A 20,551-nucleotide genomic window follows, 5' to 3' on the forward strand; every position below is an offset into this window, starting at 1 on the left:
ACACTATCACACCTCCTCCATGCTTCACGGTGGGAACCACACATGCGGAGATCATCCGTTCACCTACTCTGCATCTCACAAAGAAACTGCGGTTGGAACCAAAAATCTCAAATTTGTACTCATCAGACCAAGGAACAGATTTCCACCGGTCTAACGTCCAATGTTTGTGTTTCTTGGCCCAAGCAAGTCTCTTCTTGTTATTGGTGTCTTTTAGTAGTGGTTTCTTTGCAGCAATTCGACCATTAAGGCCTGATTCACGCAGTCTCCTTTGATGTTGAGATGTGTCTGTTACTTGAACTCTGTGAAGTACTTATTTGGGCTGCAATTTCTGAGGCTGGTAACTCTAATGAACTTATCCTCTGCAGCAGAGGTAACTCTGGGTCTTCCTTTCCTGGGGCAGACCTCATGAGAGACATTTTCGTCGTAGTGCTTAATGGTTTGAGCGACTGCACTTGAAGAAAGTTCTTGAAATGTTCCGTATGGACTGACCTTCATGTCTTAAAGTAATGATGGACTGTCGTTTCTCTTTGCTTATTTGAGCTGTTCTTGCCAAATAGGTCTGTCTTCTGTATACCACCCCTACCTTGTCACAACACAACTGATTGGCTCCATCGCATTAACCTGTCTAGGACAGGTTCCACTAGCGGAACCCCTCGTCAACAGCCAATGAAATAGCAGGGCGCCAAATACAAATCAACAGAAATCTCATAAATCAAATTTCTCAAACATACAAGTATTAGGCACCATTTTAAAGATAAAATTCTCGTTAATCCAGCCACCGTGTCGGATTTAAAAAATGCTTTACAGCGAAATCTCCACAAACGATTATGTTAGGTCACCACCAAGTCACAGAAAAACCCAGCCATTTTTCCCGCCAAAGAGAGGAGTCACAAATAGAGATAAAATTAATCACTAACCTTTGATGATCTTCATCAGATGACACTCATAGGACTTCATGTTACACAATACATGTATGTTTTGTTCGATGAAGTGCATATTTATATCCAAAAATCTCATTTTACATTGGTGTGTTATGTTCAGTAGTTCAAAAACATACTATGATTTTGCAGAGAGCCACATGAATTCACAGAAATACTCATTATAAATGTTGATGAAAATTCAAGTGTTATGCATGGAACTTTAAACTTCTCCTTAATGCAACCGCTGTGTCAGATTTCAAAAAAACTTTACGGAAAAAGCATAATCTGAGAATGGCACTCAGAGCCCAAACCAGCCAGAGAAATATCCGCCATGTTGGGTAGTCAACATTAGTCATAAATAGCATTATAAATATTCACTTACCTTTGATGATCTTCATCAGAATGCACTCCCAGGAATCGCAGTTCCACAATAAATGCTTGTTTTGTTCGATAATGTCCATCATTTATGTCCAATAGCTTATTTTGTTAGGGCGTTTGGTAAACAAATCCAAAAGCGCGATCTGGTCCATTCGGACAAAACGTTCAAAAAGTTATATTACAGGTCGAACAAACTTGTCAAACTAGGTATAGAATCAATCTTTAGGATGTTTTTATCATAAAAGTTCAATAATGTTCCAACCGGAGATTTCCATTGGCTGTAGAAAAGCAATGGAACGAGAGCTAACTCTCAAGTGAAAGCGCATGACTGAGAACGAGGCTGTAGGCAAACCCCTTAGTCAAACAGCTCCCATCTGGCCCCCCTTCACATGAGAAGCCTGAAACAATGTTCTAAAGACGGTTGACATCTAGTGGAAACCTTAGGAAGTGAAAATTAACCCATATCCCACTGTGTATTCGATAGGGGTGAGTTCAAAAACTACAAACCTCAGATTTCCCACATCCTTTTATGGATTTCTTCTCAGGTTTTTGCCTGCCATATGAGTTCTGTTATACACACAGACATCATTCAAACAGTTTTAGAAACTTCAGAGTGTTTTCTATCCAATACTACTAATAATATGCATATATTAGCATCTGGGACTGAGTAGGAGGCAGTTCACTCTGGGCACGCTATTCATCCAAAAGTGAAAATGCGTCCCTCTATCCCAAACAAGTTAAGGAAAGAAATTCCACAAATTAACTTCTAACAAAGCACACCTGTTAATTGAAATGCATTCCAGGTGACTACCTCATGATGCTGGTTGAGAGAATGCCAAGAGTGTGCAAAACTGTCATTTAAAAAAGATATATATTTCACTTTATTTAACCAGGTAGGCCAGTTGAGAACAAGTTCTCATTTACAACTGCGACCTGGCCAAGATAAAGCAAAGCAGTGCGACACAAACAACAACAGAGTTACACATGGAATAAACAAACGTACAGTCAATAACACAATACAAAAAAGCTATATACAGTGTGTGCAAATGAGGTAAGATTAGGGAGGTAAGGCAATAAATAGGCCATAGTGGCGAAGAAATTACAATTTAGCAATTAAACACTGGAGTGATAGATGTGCAGAAGATGAATGTGCAAGTAGAGATACTGGGGTGCAAAGGAGAAAAAAATTAATATGGGGATGAGGTAGTTGGATGGGCTATTTACAGATGGGCTATGTACAGGTGCAATGATCTGTGAGCTGCTCTGACAGCTGATGCTTAAAGTTAGTGAGGGAGATATGAGTCTCCAGCTTCAGTGATTTTTGCAATTCGTTCCAGTCATTGGCAGCAGAGAACTGGAAGGAAAGGCGGCCAAAGGAGGAATTGGCTTTGGGGGGTGACCAGTGAAATATACCTGCTGGAGCGTGCGCACTACGGGTGGGTGCTGCTATGGTGACCAGTGAGCTGAGATAAGGTGGGGCTTTACCTAGCAAAGACTTCTATATGACCTGGAGCCAGTGGGTTTTGCGAAGATTATGAAGCGAGGGCCAGCCAACGAGATCATACAGGTCGCAGTGGTGGGTAGTATATGGGGCTTTGGTGACAAAACGGATGGCACTGTGATAGACTGCATCCAATTTTCTGAGTAGAGTGTTGGAGGCTATTTTGTAAATGACATTGCCGAAGTCGAGGATCGGTAGGATAGTCAGTTTTACTTTGTTGCGAAATAGGAAACCTATTCTAGATTTACTTTTGGATTGGAGATGCGTAATGTGAGTCTGGAAGGAGAGTTTACAGTCTAACCAGACACCTAGGTATTTGTAGTTGTCCACATATTCTAAGTCAGAACCGTCCAGAGTAGTGATGCTGGACGGGCGGGCAGGTACGGGCAGCGATTGGTTGAAGAGCATGCATTTAGTTTTACTTGCATTTAAGAGCAGTTGGAGGCCACGGAAGGAGAGTTGTATGGCATTGAAGCTCGTCTGGAGGTTAGTTAACACAGTGTCCAAAGAAGGGCCAGAAGTATACAGAATGGTGTCGTCTGCGTAGAGGTGGATCAGAGAATAACCAGCAGCAAGAGCGACATCATTGATGTATACAGAGAAAATAGTCGGCCCGAGAATTGAACCCTCCGATTTGACACACTGAACTCTGTCTGAGAAGTAGTTGGTGAACCAGGCGAGGCAGTCATTTGAGAAACCAAGGCTGTTTAGTCTGCCAATTAGAATGTGGTGATTGACAGAGTCGAAAGCCTTGGCTAGGTCGATGAATACGGCTGCAAAGTATTGTCTTTTATCGATGGCGGTTATGATATCGTTTTGGACCTTGAGCGTGGCTGAGGTGCACCCATGACCAGCTCTGAAACCAGATTGCATAGCGGAGAAGGTACGGTGAGATTCGAAATGGTCGGTGATCTGTTTGTTAACTTGGCTTTCGAAGACCTTAGAAAGGCAGGGTAGGATAGATATAGGTCTGTAACAGTTTGTGTCTAGAGTGTCTTTGGGGATCAATCTGAACCCTCTCTTTGGGGATCTCAGACGATACGAAAGAGAGGTTGAACAGGCTAGTAATAGGGGTTGCAACAATTGCGGCGGATCATTTTAGAAAGAGAGGGTCCAGATTGTCTAGCCCAGCTGATTTGTAGAGGTCCAGATTTTGCAACTCTTTCAGAACATCAGCTATTTGGGTGAAGGAGAAATGGGGGAGGCTTGGGCAAGTTGCTGTGGGGGGTGCAGGGCTGTTGACCGGGGTAGGGGTAGCCAGGTGGAAAGCATGGCCAGCTGTAGAGAGATGCTTATTAAAATTCTGAATTATCGTGGATGTATTGGTGGTGACAGTGTTTCCTAGCCTCAGTGCAGTGGGCAGCTGGGAGGAGGTGCTCTTATTCTCCATGGACTTTAGTGTCCCAGAACCTTTTGGAGTTTGTGCTACAGGATGCAAATTTCTGTTTGAAAAAGCTAGCCTTTGCTTTCCTAACTGCCTGTGTGTATTGGTTCCTAACTTCCCTGAAAAGTTGCATATCGCGGGGGCTCTTCGATGCTAATGCAGTACGCCACAGGATGTTTTTGTGCTGGTCAAGGGCAGTCAGGTTTGGAGTGAACCAAGGGCTATATCTGTTCCTGGTTCTACAGTGATCACTGAGATCCTGGTTTAAGACAGCAGAGGTGTATTTAGAGGGCAGGTTGGTCAGGATGATATCTATGAGGGTGCCCATGTTTATGGATTTGGGGTTGTACCTGGTAGGTTCATTGATAATTTGTGTGAGATTGAGAGCATCTAGCTTAGATTGTAGGACGGCCGGGGTGTTAAGCATGTCCCAGTTTAGGTCATCTAACAGTACGAACTCTGAAGATAGATGGGGGGCAATCAATTCACATATAGTGTCCAGGGCACAGCTGGGGGCACAAGGTGGTCTATAACAAGCGGCAACGGTGAGAGACTTGTTTCTGGAAAGGTGGATTTTTAGAAGAAGAAGCTTGAATTGTTTGGGCACAGGCCTGGATAGTATGACAGAACTCTGCAGGCTATCTCTGCAGTAGATTGCAACTCCGCCTTCTTTGGAAGTTCTATCTTGTCGAAAAATGTTATAGTTAGGGATGGATTTTTGGTGGCCTTCCTTAAACCAGGGTTCAGACATGGCTAGGACATCATGGTTGGCGGAGTGTGCTAAATCAGTGAATAAAAGGCTTCTAATGTTAACATGCATGAAACCAAGGCTTTTACGGTTACAGAAGTCAACAAATGAGAGCGCCTGGGGAATGGGAGTGGAGCTAGGTGCTGCAGGGCCTGGTTTAACCTCTACATCACCAGAGGAACAGAGGAAGAGTAGGATAAGGGTACGGCTAAAGGCTATAAGAACTAGTCATCTAGTGCGTTCGGAACAGAGAGTAAAAGGAGCAGGTTTCTGGGCGTGGAAGAATAGATTCAAGGCATAATGTACAGACAAGGGTATGGTAGGATGTGAATACAGTGGAGGTAAACCTAGGCATTGAGTGACGATGAGAGAGGTTTTGTCTCTAGAGACATTTAGACCAGGTGAGGTTACCGCATGTGTGGGAGGTGGAACAAAAGGGCTAGCTAAGGCATATTGAGAAGGGCTGGAGGCTCTATAGTGAAATAAGACAATAATCACTAACCAGAACAGCAATGGACAAGGCATATTGACATTTGGGAGAGGCAAGCGTAGCCGAGTGATCATAGGGACCAGTGGGTAGCTAGGCGAGCTGGAGAAACGGCGATTCAGACAGCTAGCGGGCCGGGGATAGCAGAAGAGCCTTAGGGGGACGTCGCGACGGAAGAGTCTGTTTTAGCCCCCTCGGATGGTTACGTCGGCAGACCAGTCGTGTTGGATTGGCAGGGCTCTGTGTAGGCAGTAAAAGGCTCCAGGCCAATTGGCAAATAGGTATTGTAGCACAAGAAATTGGCTGATGGACAGTCCAATATGCTCTAGACAAGGCAAAGCGTGGCTACTTTGAAGAATCTCAAATATAAAATATATTTTGATTTGTTTAACACTTTTTTTGGTTACTACATGATTCCATGTGTTATTTCATAGTTTTGATGTCTTCACTATTATTCTACAATGTAGAAAATAGTAAAAATAAAGAAAAACCCTTGAATGTGAGTAGGTGTGTCAACTTTTGACTGGTACTTTATATATACTGAACAAAAATATAAACGCAACAATTATTAAGGGATCATAGCTTTTACCTGGTCAGTGTGTCATGGAAAGAGCCGAGATTCCTAATGTTTTGTACACTCAGTGCACACACACACACACACACACACACACACACACACACACACACACACACGGAGGGGCCAGAGAACAATAACCAGTGTGCATAAGCACACCATACTACACATTTCTCTGAGAAAGTAGAGGAGACATCAAATCCAGAAATATTGCTCTCCTCCGAACATGTGAAAGCCTGCAGCTATGCTTTGTTTTCAGTGTGCTTGCCTGAAAGTGTGTGTGTGTTTCAGTTAGCTCAGATTAACACTGTCCTCTGTGTAGGGAATAGGAGATGAAAGATGTGGATGTTAATTGGAAAATCTGTGTAAAGTTGTTTGTTTAGTCTGTCAACCTTGGCATTTCCTTCATGCCCTTGTCTAACACTGCCGTCATTCTGCTGGCACACGTGGACACACACCACGCATGCGTACACACACACACACACACACATACAGACCGCTGACTGATGTGTGACTGTCTGGTTTCTGATCCTCAGGGCAGCCGATGCTGTTTTAACAGGACACTCAGAAAACATAATCAACTTCCACATGAAAAACATCTCCAACAGCAAGGACAAGACCCCCCTCCCACCCCTGGTAAGAACACACACACACACAGTCTTGTATAACTAACCTAGTGGGGACAATTCAGTCCCCTTAAATTATATTTTCCTTAACCCTAAAACCTAACCTTAACCCTAACCCAGCTCCTATCCCAAATTCTAAGCCTAACACTAATTCTAACCTTAACCCTAAACCCTAAACCGCCTAGAAATAGCATTTGACTTTGTGGGGACTAACAAAATGTCCCCAGTTGGTAAAATGTTGGTTTGTTTACTATTCTTGTGGGGACTTAGTTAAACACATCCAGTATAGTTAAACACACACACATACACACAATACACAGTGACAAAGGTGATGACCGCAGGTCACTTGGCATACAGTCAGCTTTGATAAAGACTTACAAACCCTCACTTACTCAAGCCTCCTTGTTTTTAATTCCCTCTCTCTTTTTTCCTTTCTTAATTTTAGAACAATCAGACAGGACCCCTCCGAGGTGACTCCAAGCCCTCTCAGCAGTCATCTCACCCCTCAGACCAGAACCACCAGACAGTGTCTAAACCTGGCATGACTGATCAAGCTCCACCCCAGCCCCCTCCCCAGGGGATTAAGCCTGGTTCACTCACCCAGGATGGGGCCTCCTCAGCAGGCATGGACCCCAAGAACATCCCTGGTAATACCATGGGTCCAGGTGACCAGACCCCTGGGTGCCAGCCTCAGTCCGAACAGGGCATGCCCCCTGTGAACCCCCCTCAGCCTGGGGAAGGAGGAGGGCCGGGGTCCATGGGGATGGGTCAGCCTGGTCTGACACCCCAGCAGCAGCAGCAGCAGCAACTGGCCCAGGAGCTTCTCAACATGGAGGCCAACACAGAGGGCCTGTCCCAGGAACAGCTGCAGCACCGCCAGCGCTCCCTCCAGACCCTCCGAGACATCCAGCGCATGCTCTTCCCCGACGACCGTGACGCCCCACCGCCACCCGGCCCCCATGGGGGACCCCCACAGCCCCACGACGGCATGCCTGATGTGGGACCCAGGAGGCCGGAGCAGGGTCCTCTCCAGGCCATGATGGCCCAGTCCCAGAGCCTAGGCCCACCAGTGGGGCCAGGAGGGCCCCGACCCCAGGGACCCCCATTCGGCCCCCCGCATGGACACCCCAGAGACATGCCCCCCTTCCCAGACGAGCTGGGTCACATGATAGGTCCTGGGGGGTGTGGAGACGGAGATCACATGACCCCGGAGCAGGTGGCCTGGCTGAAGCTGCAGCAGGAGTTCTACGAGGAGAAGAAGAGGAAACAGGAAATGCATCACCGCCCACTTCCTCCCGACATGATGATGCACCCCCACGGGCCGCGCGGCATGATGAGAGGACCCCCACCGCCCTACCAGGTGGGCCCCGGAGAGGTGTGGGGTCCAGGGGGGCCGGGAGGGCCATCAGAGCACTACCAGGAGCGCATTGCCATGGGCCCCAGAGGGATGCCGCCTCACATGCAGAGAATGCCAGGGTTCCCCCAGGGCATGATGAACCCTGATATGGAGGGACCCCCCAGGCCCGGGATGGGCTGGCCTGAAGACATGCCCCCCAGAATGGGGATGGGGGATGGCCGAGGGTTTCCAGGAGGGCCAGGGGGGATGTTCGGAGGTCCAGGGTTGCGGGGAGAGCGCTTCCCCAACCCCCAGTCAGTCCAGGAGGCCATGTTTCACCAGGGCATGGGGGGCGACAAGGGACCGGGCCTTCCTCCACAGATGATGATGGAGATGCAGAGGATGATGGGACACCAAAGAGGCGGCATGGAGCCGGGCAACGGGGGCGGGATGATGTTTCCCAGGATGCCTGGCGAGGGCCCCATGAGCCCCTCCTCCAGACTGGCTGTGATGGGGGGCCGGGACATGGGCCCTGAGTTTGGCATGGGCCCCCATGGGAACCCCCAACTACGAGATGGGCCAATGAATATGAGCCCAGATGAGATAATGAGAATGAGAGGGCCTCCAATGGACAACATAGGGCCCCAGGGGAGGCAGATGCAGGGGTCCCACTTCCCTGACCATCCCCAGCCAGGGGACTTCCCCATGGGGCCCGGACGGCCCTTCCCTGGGGGTCCTGGAAGTATGAGGGGGCCTCATGGAGAGCAGCCCTACCGTGGCCCGGAGCACAGGACCACGCCTACGGGGGGCAACGGCCGCCTCAACCACCTTCCCCCCGCCGCCGGAACACCCCAGGGCCAGAGGGGACGTAAGCCTGCAGAGCTGAACATCCAGTCAGGAGGGGCCAGCTCGCCCAGTCTCAATCCCCTCAAGTCCCCTCCTTTGAGGCAGGTGCAATCCCCCATGATGGGCTCTCCCTCTGGGAACCTCAAGTCCCCCCAAACCCCCTCCCAGCTGGCTGGTATGCTCTCCGGCCCTCCGGGACCCAACGGCCCCCCTAACACTGCCAACTCGGCCCCAATGAAGTCCCCTCACTCTATGATGGGGTCTGCTGGTGCCTCCCCAGTACATATGAGGTCCCCGTCCCTCCCCAACCCTTCTCCAGGGTGGGCATCCTCCCCCAAACCCCCCATGCCCAGCCCAGTACTCCCCCAGCAGCAGGGGGGAAAAACCCCCCTCAGTATGACCTCACCTAACATGATGGGTAACATGGCGCAAGGTACAGTACTTCTATGGCTTTATTCTTGTTTGTTCTTTCTCCCTCCACCGCTCTCTTTTCTCTCTCGCTCTTGCTCGCTCTCTCGCTAATCAAATTTGATTTGTCACATACTTCGTAAACAACAGGTGTGGACTAACAGTGAAATGCTTACTTACGAGCCCTTCCCAACAATGCAGAGAGAAATAATAGAAAAGTCAAACACAATAATAATAATAAATACACATTCAGTAACGAAAACTTGGTTATATACATGGGGTACCTGTACTGAGTTGATGTGCAGGGGTAAGAGGTGAATATGTACATATAGGTAGGAATAAAGTGACTAGGCAACAGGATAGATAATAAATGGTAACAGCAACATATGTAACAGCAACGTATGTGATGAGTCAGTTGGTACCAAAATGGTAAATGCAGATAGTCCGGGTAGCTATTTGGTTAACTTTTTAACTAACTATTTAGCATTCTTGGGTGACTGGAGTCTTTGACAATTTTTAGGGCCTTCCTCTGACACCGCCTGGTATAGAGGTCCTGTATAGCAGAGCGCCCAGCCCCAGTGATGTACTGGGCCGTACGCACTACCCTGTGTAGTGCCTTGCAGTTGGATGCAAAGCAGTTGCCATATGAAGCTGTGATCCAGCCAGTCAAGATGCTCTCAGTGGTGCAGCTGTAGAACTTTTTACTACAGCCCCGTCGATGTGAATGGGCGAGTGCTCGACCCTCCTTTTCCGGTAGTCCACGATCAGCTCCTTTGTCTTGCTGAGGTCTCTGACCTCCTCCCTATAGGCTGTCTCATCTCTCTCTCCCCCTCTTTCTTTCAACTGCTGTGATAAACAACATAAAAAATGTGTATTTCAATTTCAAGACAGAGATAATATTCATTTTCAAAGAGATTTTAATACTTACTACCTTTCTATTGGGTGAAGATGACCTCATGTTTTTAATAGAGGGCTGTTTTGTAATGTCTGTTGTCCAAGCAGTCTAAACAGACCTCTGTGTTGTGTATCAGGCAGGCTAGCATTTGTCTCAATCAGTCATCTTTAAATCATGTAATTTATAAATCAATTGAAGGCATCATTCTCATCCATCTAAACACATTTTCCCAAAGCAGAAACACTCTCACTTTTCAGGGAAATCACACCCCCTTGGGGCCATGTAACTGCACTATCTAAATTAATTCACGTCATTATTTACAATTAAAACATTTTAAAGTTTAATTTAACCTTTATTTAACTAGACAAGTCAGTTAAGAACAAATTCTTATTTACAATGACACCGGCCAAACCCGGGCGACGCTGGGCCAATTGTGCGCCGCCCTATGGGACTCCTAATCACGGCCGGTTGTGATACACATGTATTGTATGTCTGTATCTAAAATGTGTTTGCCACAATGTCCCTTATATATCTATTTCAAACCAGGATATGTTTTGCTACCTAAGATAAATAGTTCTTATATTTCATCTCTCTCTCTCCTCTCACCAGGTGGTAACGCCCCCCCCTCGTCAGGAGACCAGTCTGGCCCCATGCCCCTCCAGGGGGGTCCAGGTGGCGCCCCGACCGGCAGCCCCTATTCCCTCCCCCCCGAACCCACGCTATCCCAGAACCCCCTCTCCATCATGATGTCACGCATGTCTAAGTTCGCCATGCCAAGCTCCACCCCCCTCTACCACGACGCCATCAAGACGGTGGCGAGCTCAGACGACGACTCGCCCCCCGCGCGCTCCCCAAATCTAGCCCCCATGAACAACAATGGTGAGTGGATGGAGACATGCCTAGAAGTCATGTTAAGCCTCTTTTGAGATATATTTTGAACCCTTTTTCATAGAGGTGTGACTCCACTTGATGTAGGTTTGAAATGATAACATGCTATCTGTGTTGTATGGTGCACTAACATCCCTCTGTCTCTCTGTGGCCCTCTGTAGGTATGGGAATGAACCAGCACCAAGGTCCTCCTCGTATGATGGGCCCCGGCTCCTCTGGCTCCATGCCTGCCCTCAGTCCCCTGGGTATGACCCCCATGGGCTCCCAGCCTCTCTCCCACGGCATGCCCCAGCAGATGCCCTCCCCCAACATTGGCCCGGGCATGATGCCCCATGGCATGATGATGCCCCCCAACCCTCAGGACCAAGGCATGGGCAACCCCCAGATGATGCCCCAGGGGCGCATGGGCTACCCCCACCGAGTGCAGGGCTACCCCCTGCCCCAATCCCCCTCCCAGCAGGGTCCCTTCTCCCCCCACAACGGCCCCGGGCCCCAGGGCTTCCCAGGACATCCCATGGGCTTCCAGGGAGAGGGAGGTCCTATGGGGGGCCGGGTGGGGAATATGTCCCATGGAGGGGGAGGCGACGGGGGTAGGCCCAACAACCCTGGAGGACCGCAGTTCAACATGCAGGGAGAGTTCAGTGATGCAGATCTGCATGAAGTGATGCGAACAGGAGCATCCGGTATGCCAGAGTTTGACCTGTCCAGGATCATCCCATCAGAGAAGCCCAGCCAGACTCTGTCCTACTACCCCAGGGGAGGAGGAGATGGGCCCGGCCCAGGGGGGAAACCTCCACACATGCAGGGGATGATGCAGGGTATGATGGGGGAGGGCCCGCCCAGAATGGGCATGTCCATGCAAGGGATGGGGGGGATGCCTGGGGGGCCGGGAGGTGGTATGGCCCCCCAGGACATGCACATGGGAAACCCTTCCCACAATCATATGCGGCCGCATGGGCCCCCGGGGTTCATGGGTCAGGGAATGATGGGACCCCAGCACCGGATGATGTCACCGGGGGGTCCGGGGGGCATGATGCAGGGGAAGGAGAGGGGGGTGCTCTACAACCACCCTGGGCCTGGGGGGTCGCCCAATATGATGATGTCACTACAAGGCATGGGTGCCCCCCCCCAGCAGACGATGATGATGGGAGGGCATATGAGGCAGCGTGGCAGGGACATGGACATGGGGTTCAGCCCAGGGCCCGGAATGTTCTAACACACAACTCATAGAATCTTGGACCTTGAATGTTCTGAGCCGATATACAGTATGAGGATGGAATAAGTCTCACAGCAGATAAGAGATGGATTAAAACGCAGGAAGTAAGGAATGAAAGACAGAGGTGGGTTCTCTGGATTGAAACATGTAGTGCAGAGGAGTGGGTAGTTATTGGCTTGTGGGAGCTACATAGCCCAGTACTTGTCTTTTACCACAAGCATTTCATTTAGTCTCTTCAGAAATGTCTGAATGTATGGGATTGCTGTGCTTCAATGTCCATTTCACCTGTTCAAGTGTGTTTTTTTTCCTTTTAAATCTCTGATTATAAGGGTGAGTTGAGCATCGGAGAGGAATGGAGTGAACCACCTTGGAGGACTGTACACTGTAAAAATCAACAATGGATTTGTCCGGTAATGGATAACAAACATAAAAAGACTTTGTGGAATAAAATCGTACTTTGAGAAGATTTCAATGGAACTCCATCTTCTCTCTGGCTCCATCGTTTTGACTATTTCTGTCCAGTATGACTGTGTGTGTTTTTGTTGTAAGTATGTATAGGGATTCTATCAATGACCTCTAAGCTCTCTTATCCACCTTTCATTGGGGGAGGGACGCCCTACTAAAGAACAGTACTTTTTTCCATTGGTGGGCTATTTTAATTTCCTTTGTAACTCCAGTGTATAACAAACCAAACTATGACCTCAAAGATACTAGTATTATTAAAAAAGCACAAACATGGATCAACTTAAGTGTCTTCTTTCTCACATTTGAACATTTCTACCAGCCAGTCAGTGTGAATAGCGGTAGTACTGTTCTGTGTGCTCTGTTTCTTATTCCTGTTTGTTCTTCTATTGACTCTGGGATATCATTCCCACAGCATTAATCTCATAGAAAATGAACTCAGTGGGATCAGACTGTAGAACTAGTGAGCTCGTCATGTACTTTATAGTCTCAGATATTAGTGGAACAGGCCTGTCAGTGAGCTAGTCAGGGGCTGTATGCATGGTGGTCTCAGACATTAGTGGAACAGGGTATCAAGAAAGCCAGACAGAAATCTGACCACCAACATCATCTAGGGCCAGAGTTTTTCCAGACCATAACATTACTTTTCCTGCTCAAGTCACATGGTCAGGAAAAACTAAGATCCCTACTTATCATAGATTTGACTTCCTCACCCGTCTGTGTAAGCTTGTCATGTGTACCTCCATTGTCTTTGGTACAGAGAAGTCTCCCAAGGCTGTGGCAATGGAAGACAAAAGATATTGGCCGTGTTTGAGTGGATCAAAACTGCAATGTATCAGACAGTGCCATTGTTCCAATCTAATCAGGGACTTATTTAGACCCGGGACAAAAGGTAGGCGCAATTAATTGGGTAGAACAGAAAACAAGCAGGCTCCAGACCTCGTAGGGTAAGAGTTGAATACCCCTGAATTCTAATACAACATGACTGAAAGGTGAGGTTCAGGTATCCTTACGAGGCCCACTGACGTTGAGATTGGACCACAATTTGCATTGCTATGCTGCACAGTAGTGAGAGACAAAGCCTTGACCAACTCTCTTTTATTTCTCTCCACCACTCCAAAGCAAAGTCAAAGAATTTCAGGGCAACTCTCCATGATTTGGCATACAACTAACAAGCAAATTAAATCACTCCAGTGTGGGTGTGTATATTTGCTCATAGGTCCATGCATTTAATTTATACAATCAACAAATTCCTAAAAGGCACCTACTGTTTCACTCACAACAGATTTTTAGCAGGTTCTAAAATGAATGATTTGGAGTGGGTAAACGTGCACACACACATTTGGTTCCCTTGGTTTATGAACACTACGTGCTTGGTTTTCTCCTGAGGAAATGATTAGTTCGATATGAAGAAATTTAGTTCACTCTAAAAGCAACAAAGCCAGAACATATTTTCAGATAGTAAATATCTAGAATCCGGTGCACTATAATTTATAGTGCTGTGCATAAAGTAATCATGTACACAGTAAATACACATTGCTGTGTGCATAGTAGTCACAGAATGTAAACATATGAATATAAATTGGTAACACATACTTATTTTTTAGGCAGATTATATTATCACCAGATCATTTCAATAATTAAGACCTCTAAGTAAAACTGTCATCTTAACCAGTATGAGCAGTAACACACAGGATGCCCATTGCCCTGATATGAGCTGGATGTGGTTTCAAAGCCAGCTATACACTGACAGTGAAGCTATATTTGTGCGTTTAGACAGTGAGGTATCCTAACATACTGTAATACAGCTGTTTTCAAAGTCTGAGACAGTGGGCCTCTAATGAGCATTAAGACAACCGTGTACTCACACTTTGAAAACCTCTGTTGTAATACACTGGCTAATGATAGGCAAATGCTAGGCAAGGGCTGGAGAGTGGAGGTCTCTGGTGGGATGTAAACATGGTGGCTGGTAACAGTGAGTGCATGGGGTAGAGCTGGGGGTCGCAGAAGCCTCAGGGGTTAGCCACGCCCTTTGTGCGGTTGCAAAGTGACTCGTAGAGCTCAAAGGTCAGTGAGTAGTTGGAGAGGGCCTGCTTGAACTCCTGCAGGGGGCAGTAGACTCCACTACAGCCTGGAACCAACTGGTCCTACAGAGACAGATCAAAATAAAGTGTAAGAAAGACACTAACCACATTTCCATCCACAGTTATGCGAGTAAAGTCATACCATTAAAAAAAAATCATGACAGCTGTGATTTTATAAATGCAGATCATTTGTTCGTTTGACATGGTGGGACCTTTTTGTATTGGTAAAATGTATTATGCGAGAAACGGTGGTGAAAACTGACTCCGTAAACCATGCAGTTTATTAGGCTACAGATGAAATAAGTTGATGAACTTCACAGGGTGGTGAAAGTGCAAGGTGATGAGCTTGATGCTCCTTTCTAATAAATATCGAGGATCTTATTTTGGTGACATGATGATCGATGCACCACTGCCGTTTGACAAATAAATAGTATCCACAATAATCTCATCATGTAGACTAGCCTGCCGCATGTGCCAAGAGGAGAGTAGGCACTTTTGCTATTTAACGCAACAGTTGTGACAAAACTATCAGTAGATTTGAAAATGAAATGGAAACACACAACTTTAGCGAAAAAGTACATTGTACATGCACTGATTATTTTTTATCCGCAACAAGTCAGTTTGGTGGAAACATTATCTTTATGCAGATTTTAGAATATTCACATGAAAATCTGTCACCAATAGCGAAGGTGCATAAAGATGGCAGCCCCCCATGTACTTACCACAAATGTCTCATTTGCTCAGTTCACCGTATTGTACAATGTTCTCCATTACTCCTTTTTTATATTGGCATTAGCACAGTATACATGATCCCAATTCTAGCTCCAATACTGCATTTTGAAGAAAAAAAATGGTGCTGATTTACTGGCACATTGAACCATGTTGCGCGCCGTAGTTTAAGAACTCTGTGGGTAGTGCTAAAAACAATGATGTCATATCTGAATTCCTCCAACTTTATGCACCTTCACCATTGGATGGAAACCTAGCTATACAGATCACTGACTCTCGGAGAGAAACAGAGTCTGGAAATAGTTTCAATATTATGTGCACACTTCTGTGAGCCCTGCATCCTCCCTAGCCTACCTGGCCAATGTAGGACACTTTGACGAAGGCCTCTTTGGTCTGCCGATGCTGGTGCAGCTCCAGGGTGATGTCTGAAGCGTACGGTGGCCATCGCATGTCAAAAATCCCCAGAGCCATGAGACAGGGTATCAGAGTGGTGTCGTGGGCAGAGTAAAGGAAGAGCTTCCTGAGAGAGAGAAACATCTGCATAAATGCCCTCAGATTTCTGATGTTTAGCAACGAGTAGGGGTGGGGAACAAAACGTTTTAAGGATGTGCCATTCGGAAAAGGACATTTGCTACCATCAAGTGGTTGGGTTGAGAACTGCAGCTCTACAAATCTCTGCTACTGCCTCTGTGTTCAAATGGACAGGTAAATGTTACAGTAGTTCACCTGTTGGGCTCTGAGGTTGTGTCCTGTAGTTTATCTTCTATGTTGCCCATTAGGATATGCAGGAGGGGACCCACACACAGCTGCAGGTTCTCCCTAGTCGCAACAAACCAACACCAGAGAAGATTAAGAAAACAACTGTCTTGGGTGATTTTTTAAAACACCTCTAATGCACAGTGGACTGTGATTTCATAATGTGGAATAAGGAAGCATATGCTCATGGAACAGGGAACTGTATTTTCTGTGTGTTCTACTCCCCGACCCTCTACACATGCTGATCTGTATTTATATCCCTCTGCCCTTTGACCTCTTGCTGGGTTCGTAGATGTGGTAGATCATCTCCACAGCTCTCCGCTCCACTGTGTTTCTCCAGGAGTCAAGGACTGGTGGGCAGGGTAGGCCGTGGGTCTGTTAGAACACACATATTGTAACGTTAAAATGTCAATGCAACGCAGTGATAATATCACTCATATCTTTTGACCACATAATCAACTTTGGTAACAAAAGGATATTTTTTTGTCATGGTATTGTATTTTTGTTGTTTTGTGTCACCTCTCTTGCCACCATGTCGTCCCTGATGAGGATGAAGTCAACCCGTTGTTGGGCAGCGATGCCCAGAGCACTCTTGATGCTGCTCAGGTCCGTAGCAATGTCTGGCAGAGTGGATGATTCCGCCCAGCGATGACTACAGCACACACAGACACAGCCAATCACAAAAACCAACACGAGAGAAACATCCAATCACAAATACCAACGAGTGAGGGATCCAGCCAATCACAAAAATCAACAAGAAAAGGGACCCAGACAGTCACTCACCCGCTGAGGAGTTTGAGCAGTCTGCATCCATGGTAGTTAGGGTACAGGATCTCTGACTCTGCCTCAGTTGTCAGAATGGGAACCATGTCTTCAGGAGAGGGGGAGCAACATTAGGAGATAGACCAGTATTTCCTATGACACACAAACACAAACTGACACCTACCTCTCTGGCTTTGATAGAACAGCCCTGCCACCAGGCACTTGGCAGACTCTATGGTTCTCACAATGTTAGTGGAACGCACACTGGGAGAGAGAGAGGAATATATCAATGTCTTGTAGGCTACATGTACTCTGTCACAGATCTTACAATCGTGTTGTAGTAGGAGTGAACATTACCATAATCAGTTATTAACCTGTACGGTATGTTATTGTTCTGTTAACTACTCATGTCCCCTTTATGGACCGAGCGCCTATAGTCATGCAGTGTATGAGCAATGTAATTATGCCATAGCTAATTACTTTAGTAAATGTAAAGCTCGAGTTCACATCCTTGTATACAGTGTTTTCCTTTTTAGATCCATAAAGTAATAACAGTACATTATATGTTACCCAACCTGGGGCCCAGATATTTCTGCTATACCCTTTAACATTGTCAAGCAAAACAAAGAGGGAGTTGGTTACAGAACCAGATGTGACTACCAGGCTACTGGTGATGATCACATGATGTGTCTGTACTTACTTGACCTCTGTAGTGCTGAAGGTGGGGTTGAGGACGGCTGTGGTACTTACTAAACCTCTGTAGGGCTGAAGGTGGGGTTGAGGACGGCTGTGGTACTTACTAAACCTCTGTAGGGCTGAAGGTGGGGTTGAGGAAGGCTGTGGTACTTACTACACCTCTGTAGGGCTGAAGGTGGGGTTGAGGACGGCTGTGGTACTTACTACACCTCTGTAGGGCTGAAGGTGGGGTTGAGGACGGCTGTGGTACTTACTAAACCTCTGTAGGGCTGAAGGTGGGGTTGAGGACGGCTGTGGTACTTACTAAACCTCTGTAGGGCTGAAGGTGGGGTTGAGGACGGCTGTGGTACTTACTAAACCTCTGTAGGGCTGAAGGTGGGGTTGAGGAAGGCTGTGGTACTTACTAAACCTCTGTAGGGCTGAAGGTGGGGTTGAGGAAGGCTGTGGTACTTACTTGACCTCTGTAGTGCTGAAGGTGGGGTTGAGGAAGGCTGTGGTACTTACTAAACCTCTGTAGGGCTGAAGGTGGGGTTGAGGAAGGCTGTGTCCTGGATGTATCTCTTCCTCAGCCTCTTTCCCAACTCATACAGCTGCTGCATGCCCACTGTGGTGAGCTGACCTGGGTACGTACCCCCCTGCAGAGGAGAGGAACAGGGTCAGGAGTCAAAGGTTGCCAAGACAGTCAATCCAAAATGGCATCACCAGTGTCTATCCATTGTGTACATGGGGAGTAGTACTGTGGTATGCCAGGTGCACCGTGAGACAGACACAATCCTCCGGAGAGTCTCACAGCAATCTCCCGCTGAGTGAAGGACAAACCTCTCGGTATATGCTCATTGGTTATCTGTTCGTTCCCTCAGTGCCAGGCCCAGACCATAACAGTCAGAGCTGGATCAGAGTGAACCATAGATTGTTCTTTCACTTGAACAGGCCTTTAGCTGAGATACAGCCCCCGGTGTAAGCCTCAGAGGGAGGTCTCTCAGGGTGCAAAGTCCTGCTTTATGATGACCCCTACCCTCAAAGACCACTAATAGATTTAATGGGCAACTAGAATTTCGATCCTGACACGTCGTGCCAGTGTGGTATGTGATGTTACTGGTCTGGAGAGGGAAATCCTAATGGTTGACAGTTGGCTGTGAGTAACCCAGTAAGTGACAGTGACATATGTCTGTATGGAGTCCATGCCAGCACACCTACGTGACAACTTAAACCCATTAACCGTACTTATCCAAGCGCTGCCTACTCCTTTCCTTATCTCTCTAGGCACCTCTTCCTCTGCTCACTAACAGACACAGGCACACTCACGGTCAGTATGTTGGCCCGGTAGCTGTCCTCCACCGGTGAGGAGGGCCGTGGACCTCCTTCCAGGTCTGTCACCACATAGTTGATCTGTGTGTGTGCTGGGGGTTCCAGGAGGTTAGGCACCCACTGGGCCTGATACAGACAGGACAAGGAAAAAGGTTAGACTTCCAGATGCACATACCTTCATATGCCTTGTCTTGGAGATCAGGCTAAGATGAATGGCTTTCCCTCAACTTCAAGTCCTGAGAGACAGAGCATCAGGTCTGTCAGATGTTCTTGTGTGACACAGGTGGTCTCTCACCTCCATGATGCCTGGTATAGACTTCAGCGGGGTTCGGGCTCCGTGGCGGAACAGGACTTGCACGAGTTTGAGCTCGTAAGGAAAAGGTGGTTCCGTGCATGCGGGGGCCGAACCCAAATCCGTCTGAGTTGGTTCTCTCTTCTTATGAGACCAGAGCATGGATCCAAACGCCATGGACACAGAGCCCAAAACACCTGCTTTGGTCCAGAGGTTCCTCGTCCTCATGGTTACGTTATTATACTGCCGAGACAGACCACACAATACCAACATTGAACATAGGCAGTGTGCTAGCTAGCAAGCTATCATTTGCAGCTAACGTTAACGCTGTTTAGTGATCTGCATAAGATTTTAGCTAACGTTAGCAAACGTTATTCCAATCTTTATTTTTCAGTAGCTAACGTTATCTAGGTAACGTACTGTATACAACTACATTCTGGGTAAACCTGGCACTTGATCTTTTGGTGTCGATGGTAGCAAGTTATGAAGCAGGCGTTTGAAACAAGCTGGCTGTGTCGGTAATATTGAAAATGTGCTGCAGACTGATGAGGTTAGCTAGCTAGCGATACAGTCGATATCTCAACTAATGTCAAAGCCATTCAAGTAACGTTAGCTAAATATGTAACGTTAACTAGCTAACCAGAAATTGATTCATTTTCGGGTTAGCTAGCTCTTTAGCTACTTCAACGGCACAATATGTTGAACTCAAATGTACAGTAACAGTTACTTACGTTTAATTACCACTGGAACAGTTATTAACTAGTTTTAAAACAAATAAAAGACATCGACTGACTCAGTGTATTTTGAAAACACGGCACCCGGCTAGGGACAAAATGCTTTTTGGAATATGTAGTCATTTCTGGTGTGATCGATGCTTTCAAAATGAAACTGCTCTTCACGGAAAAGCTACCCACATGCGTCATTTCCCTCCTATGCCCCTCATTACCGTAAGCACAGGGTGGTGCGCATATAAATATAGCGCAATAATGTATGAAGTGGGAAATAAAATTACAACTAAACAGACAGTATACAGGTAATTACCAAAATAAGGGAAACACTTGAGTAAATGAGTCATACAAGTATATTGAAAGCCGGTGCTTCCACACAAGTGTGGTTGAGTTAATTAAGGGGCTCCGAGTGGCGCAGCGGTCTAAGGCACTGCATCTCAGTGCTAGAGGCGTCACTACAGACCCTGGTATGATTACCGGCTGTTTCACAACTGGCTGTGATTGGGAGTCCCATAGGGTGGCGCACA

The 20,551-nt window shown here is 47.1% G+C and overlaps 2 protein-coding genes across 5 annotated transcripts in view; one reads left to right on the top strand and one right to left on the bottom strand.

Annotated features, from left to right (window-relative positions):
* LOC120064156 (B-cell CLL/lymphoma 9 protein-like) overlaps window positions 1-12,951 on the top strand; it is a 34,322-nt gene extending 21,371 nt beyond the window's left edge. For 3 of the 4 annotated variants that reach the window (XM_039014530.1, XM_039014532.1, XM_039014531.1), the window contains 4 exons: window positions 6,529-6,628; window positions 7,064-9,233; window positions 10,713-10,982; window positions 11,153-12,951. In XM_039014530.1, the coding sequence (XP_038870458.1) occupies window positions 6,529-6,628; window positions 7,064-9,233; window positions 10,713-10,982; window positions 11,153-12,207 (3,595 nt within the window). In that variant the 3' untranslated portion in view covers window positions 12,208-12,951. The remainder of the gene's footprint in view (window positions 1-6,528; window positions 6,629-7,063; window positions 9,234-10,712; window positions 10,983-11,152) is intronic. The other variant, XR_005478573.1, reaches the window with a different exon arrangement.
* A 799-nt stretch (window positions 12,952-13,750) lies between these two features.
* Window positions 13,751-20,189, bottom strand: LOC120064158 (lysophosphatidic acid phosphatase type 6-like). Its single transcript, XM_039014533.1, has 11 exons — window positions 20,028-20,189; window positions 19,300-19,539; window positions 19,002-19,130; window positions 18,201-18,331; window positions 17,185-17,264; window positions 17,022-17,109; window positions 16,758-16,890; window positions 16,513-16,613; window positions 16,209-16,301; window positions 15,837-16,002; window positions 13,751-14,816 (listed from the first exon to the last, which is right to left on the bottom strand). Exons 2-11 carry the CDS (start codon window positions 19,522-19,524, stop codon window positions 14,682-14,684), a joined length of 1,281 nt encoding a protein of 426 aa, XP_038870461.1. The 5' UTR covers window positions 19,525-19,539; window positions 20,028-20,189; the 3' UTR covers window positions 13,751-14,681.
* Window positions 20,190-20,551: the final 362 nt, after the last annotated feature.

Source organism: Salvelinus namaycush, chromosome 19 (assembly GCF_016432855.1).
Source record: "Salvelinus namaycush isolate Seneca chromosome 19, SaNama_1.0, whole genome shotgun sequence".
Lineage (NCBI taxonomy): Eukaryota > Metazoa > Chordata > Actinopteri > Salmoniformes > Salmonidae > Salvelinus > Salvelinus namaycush.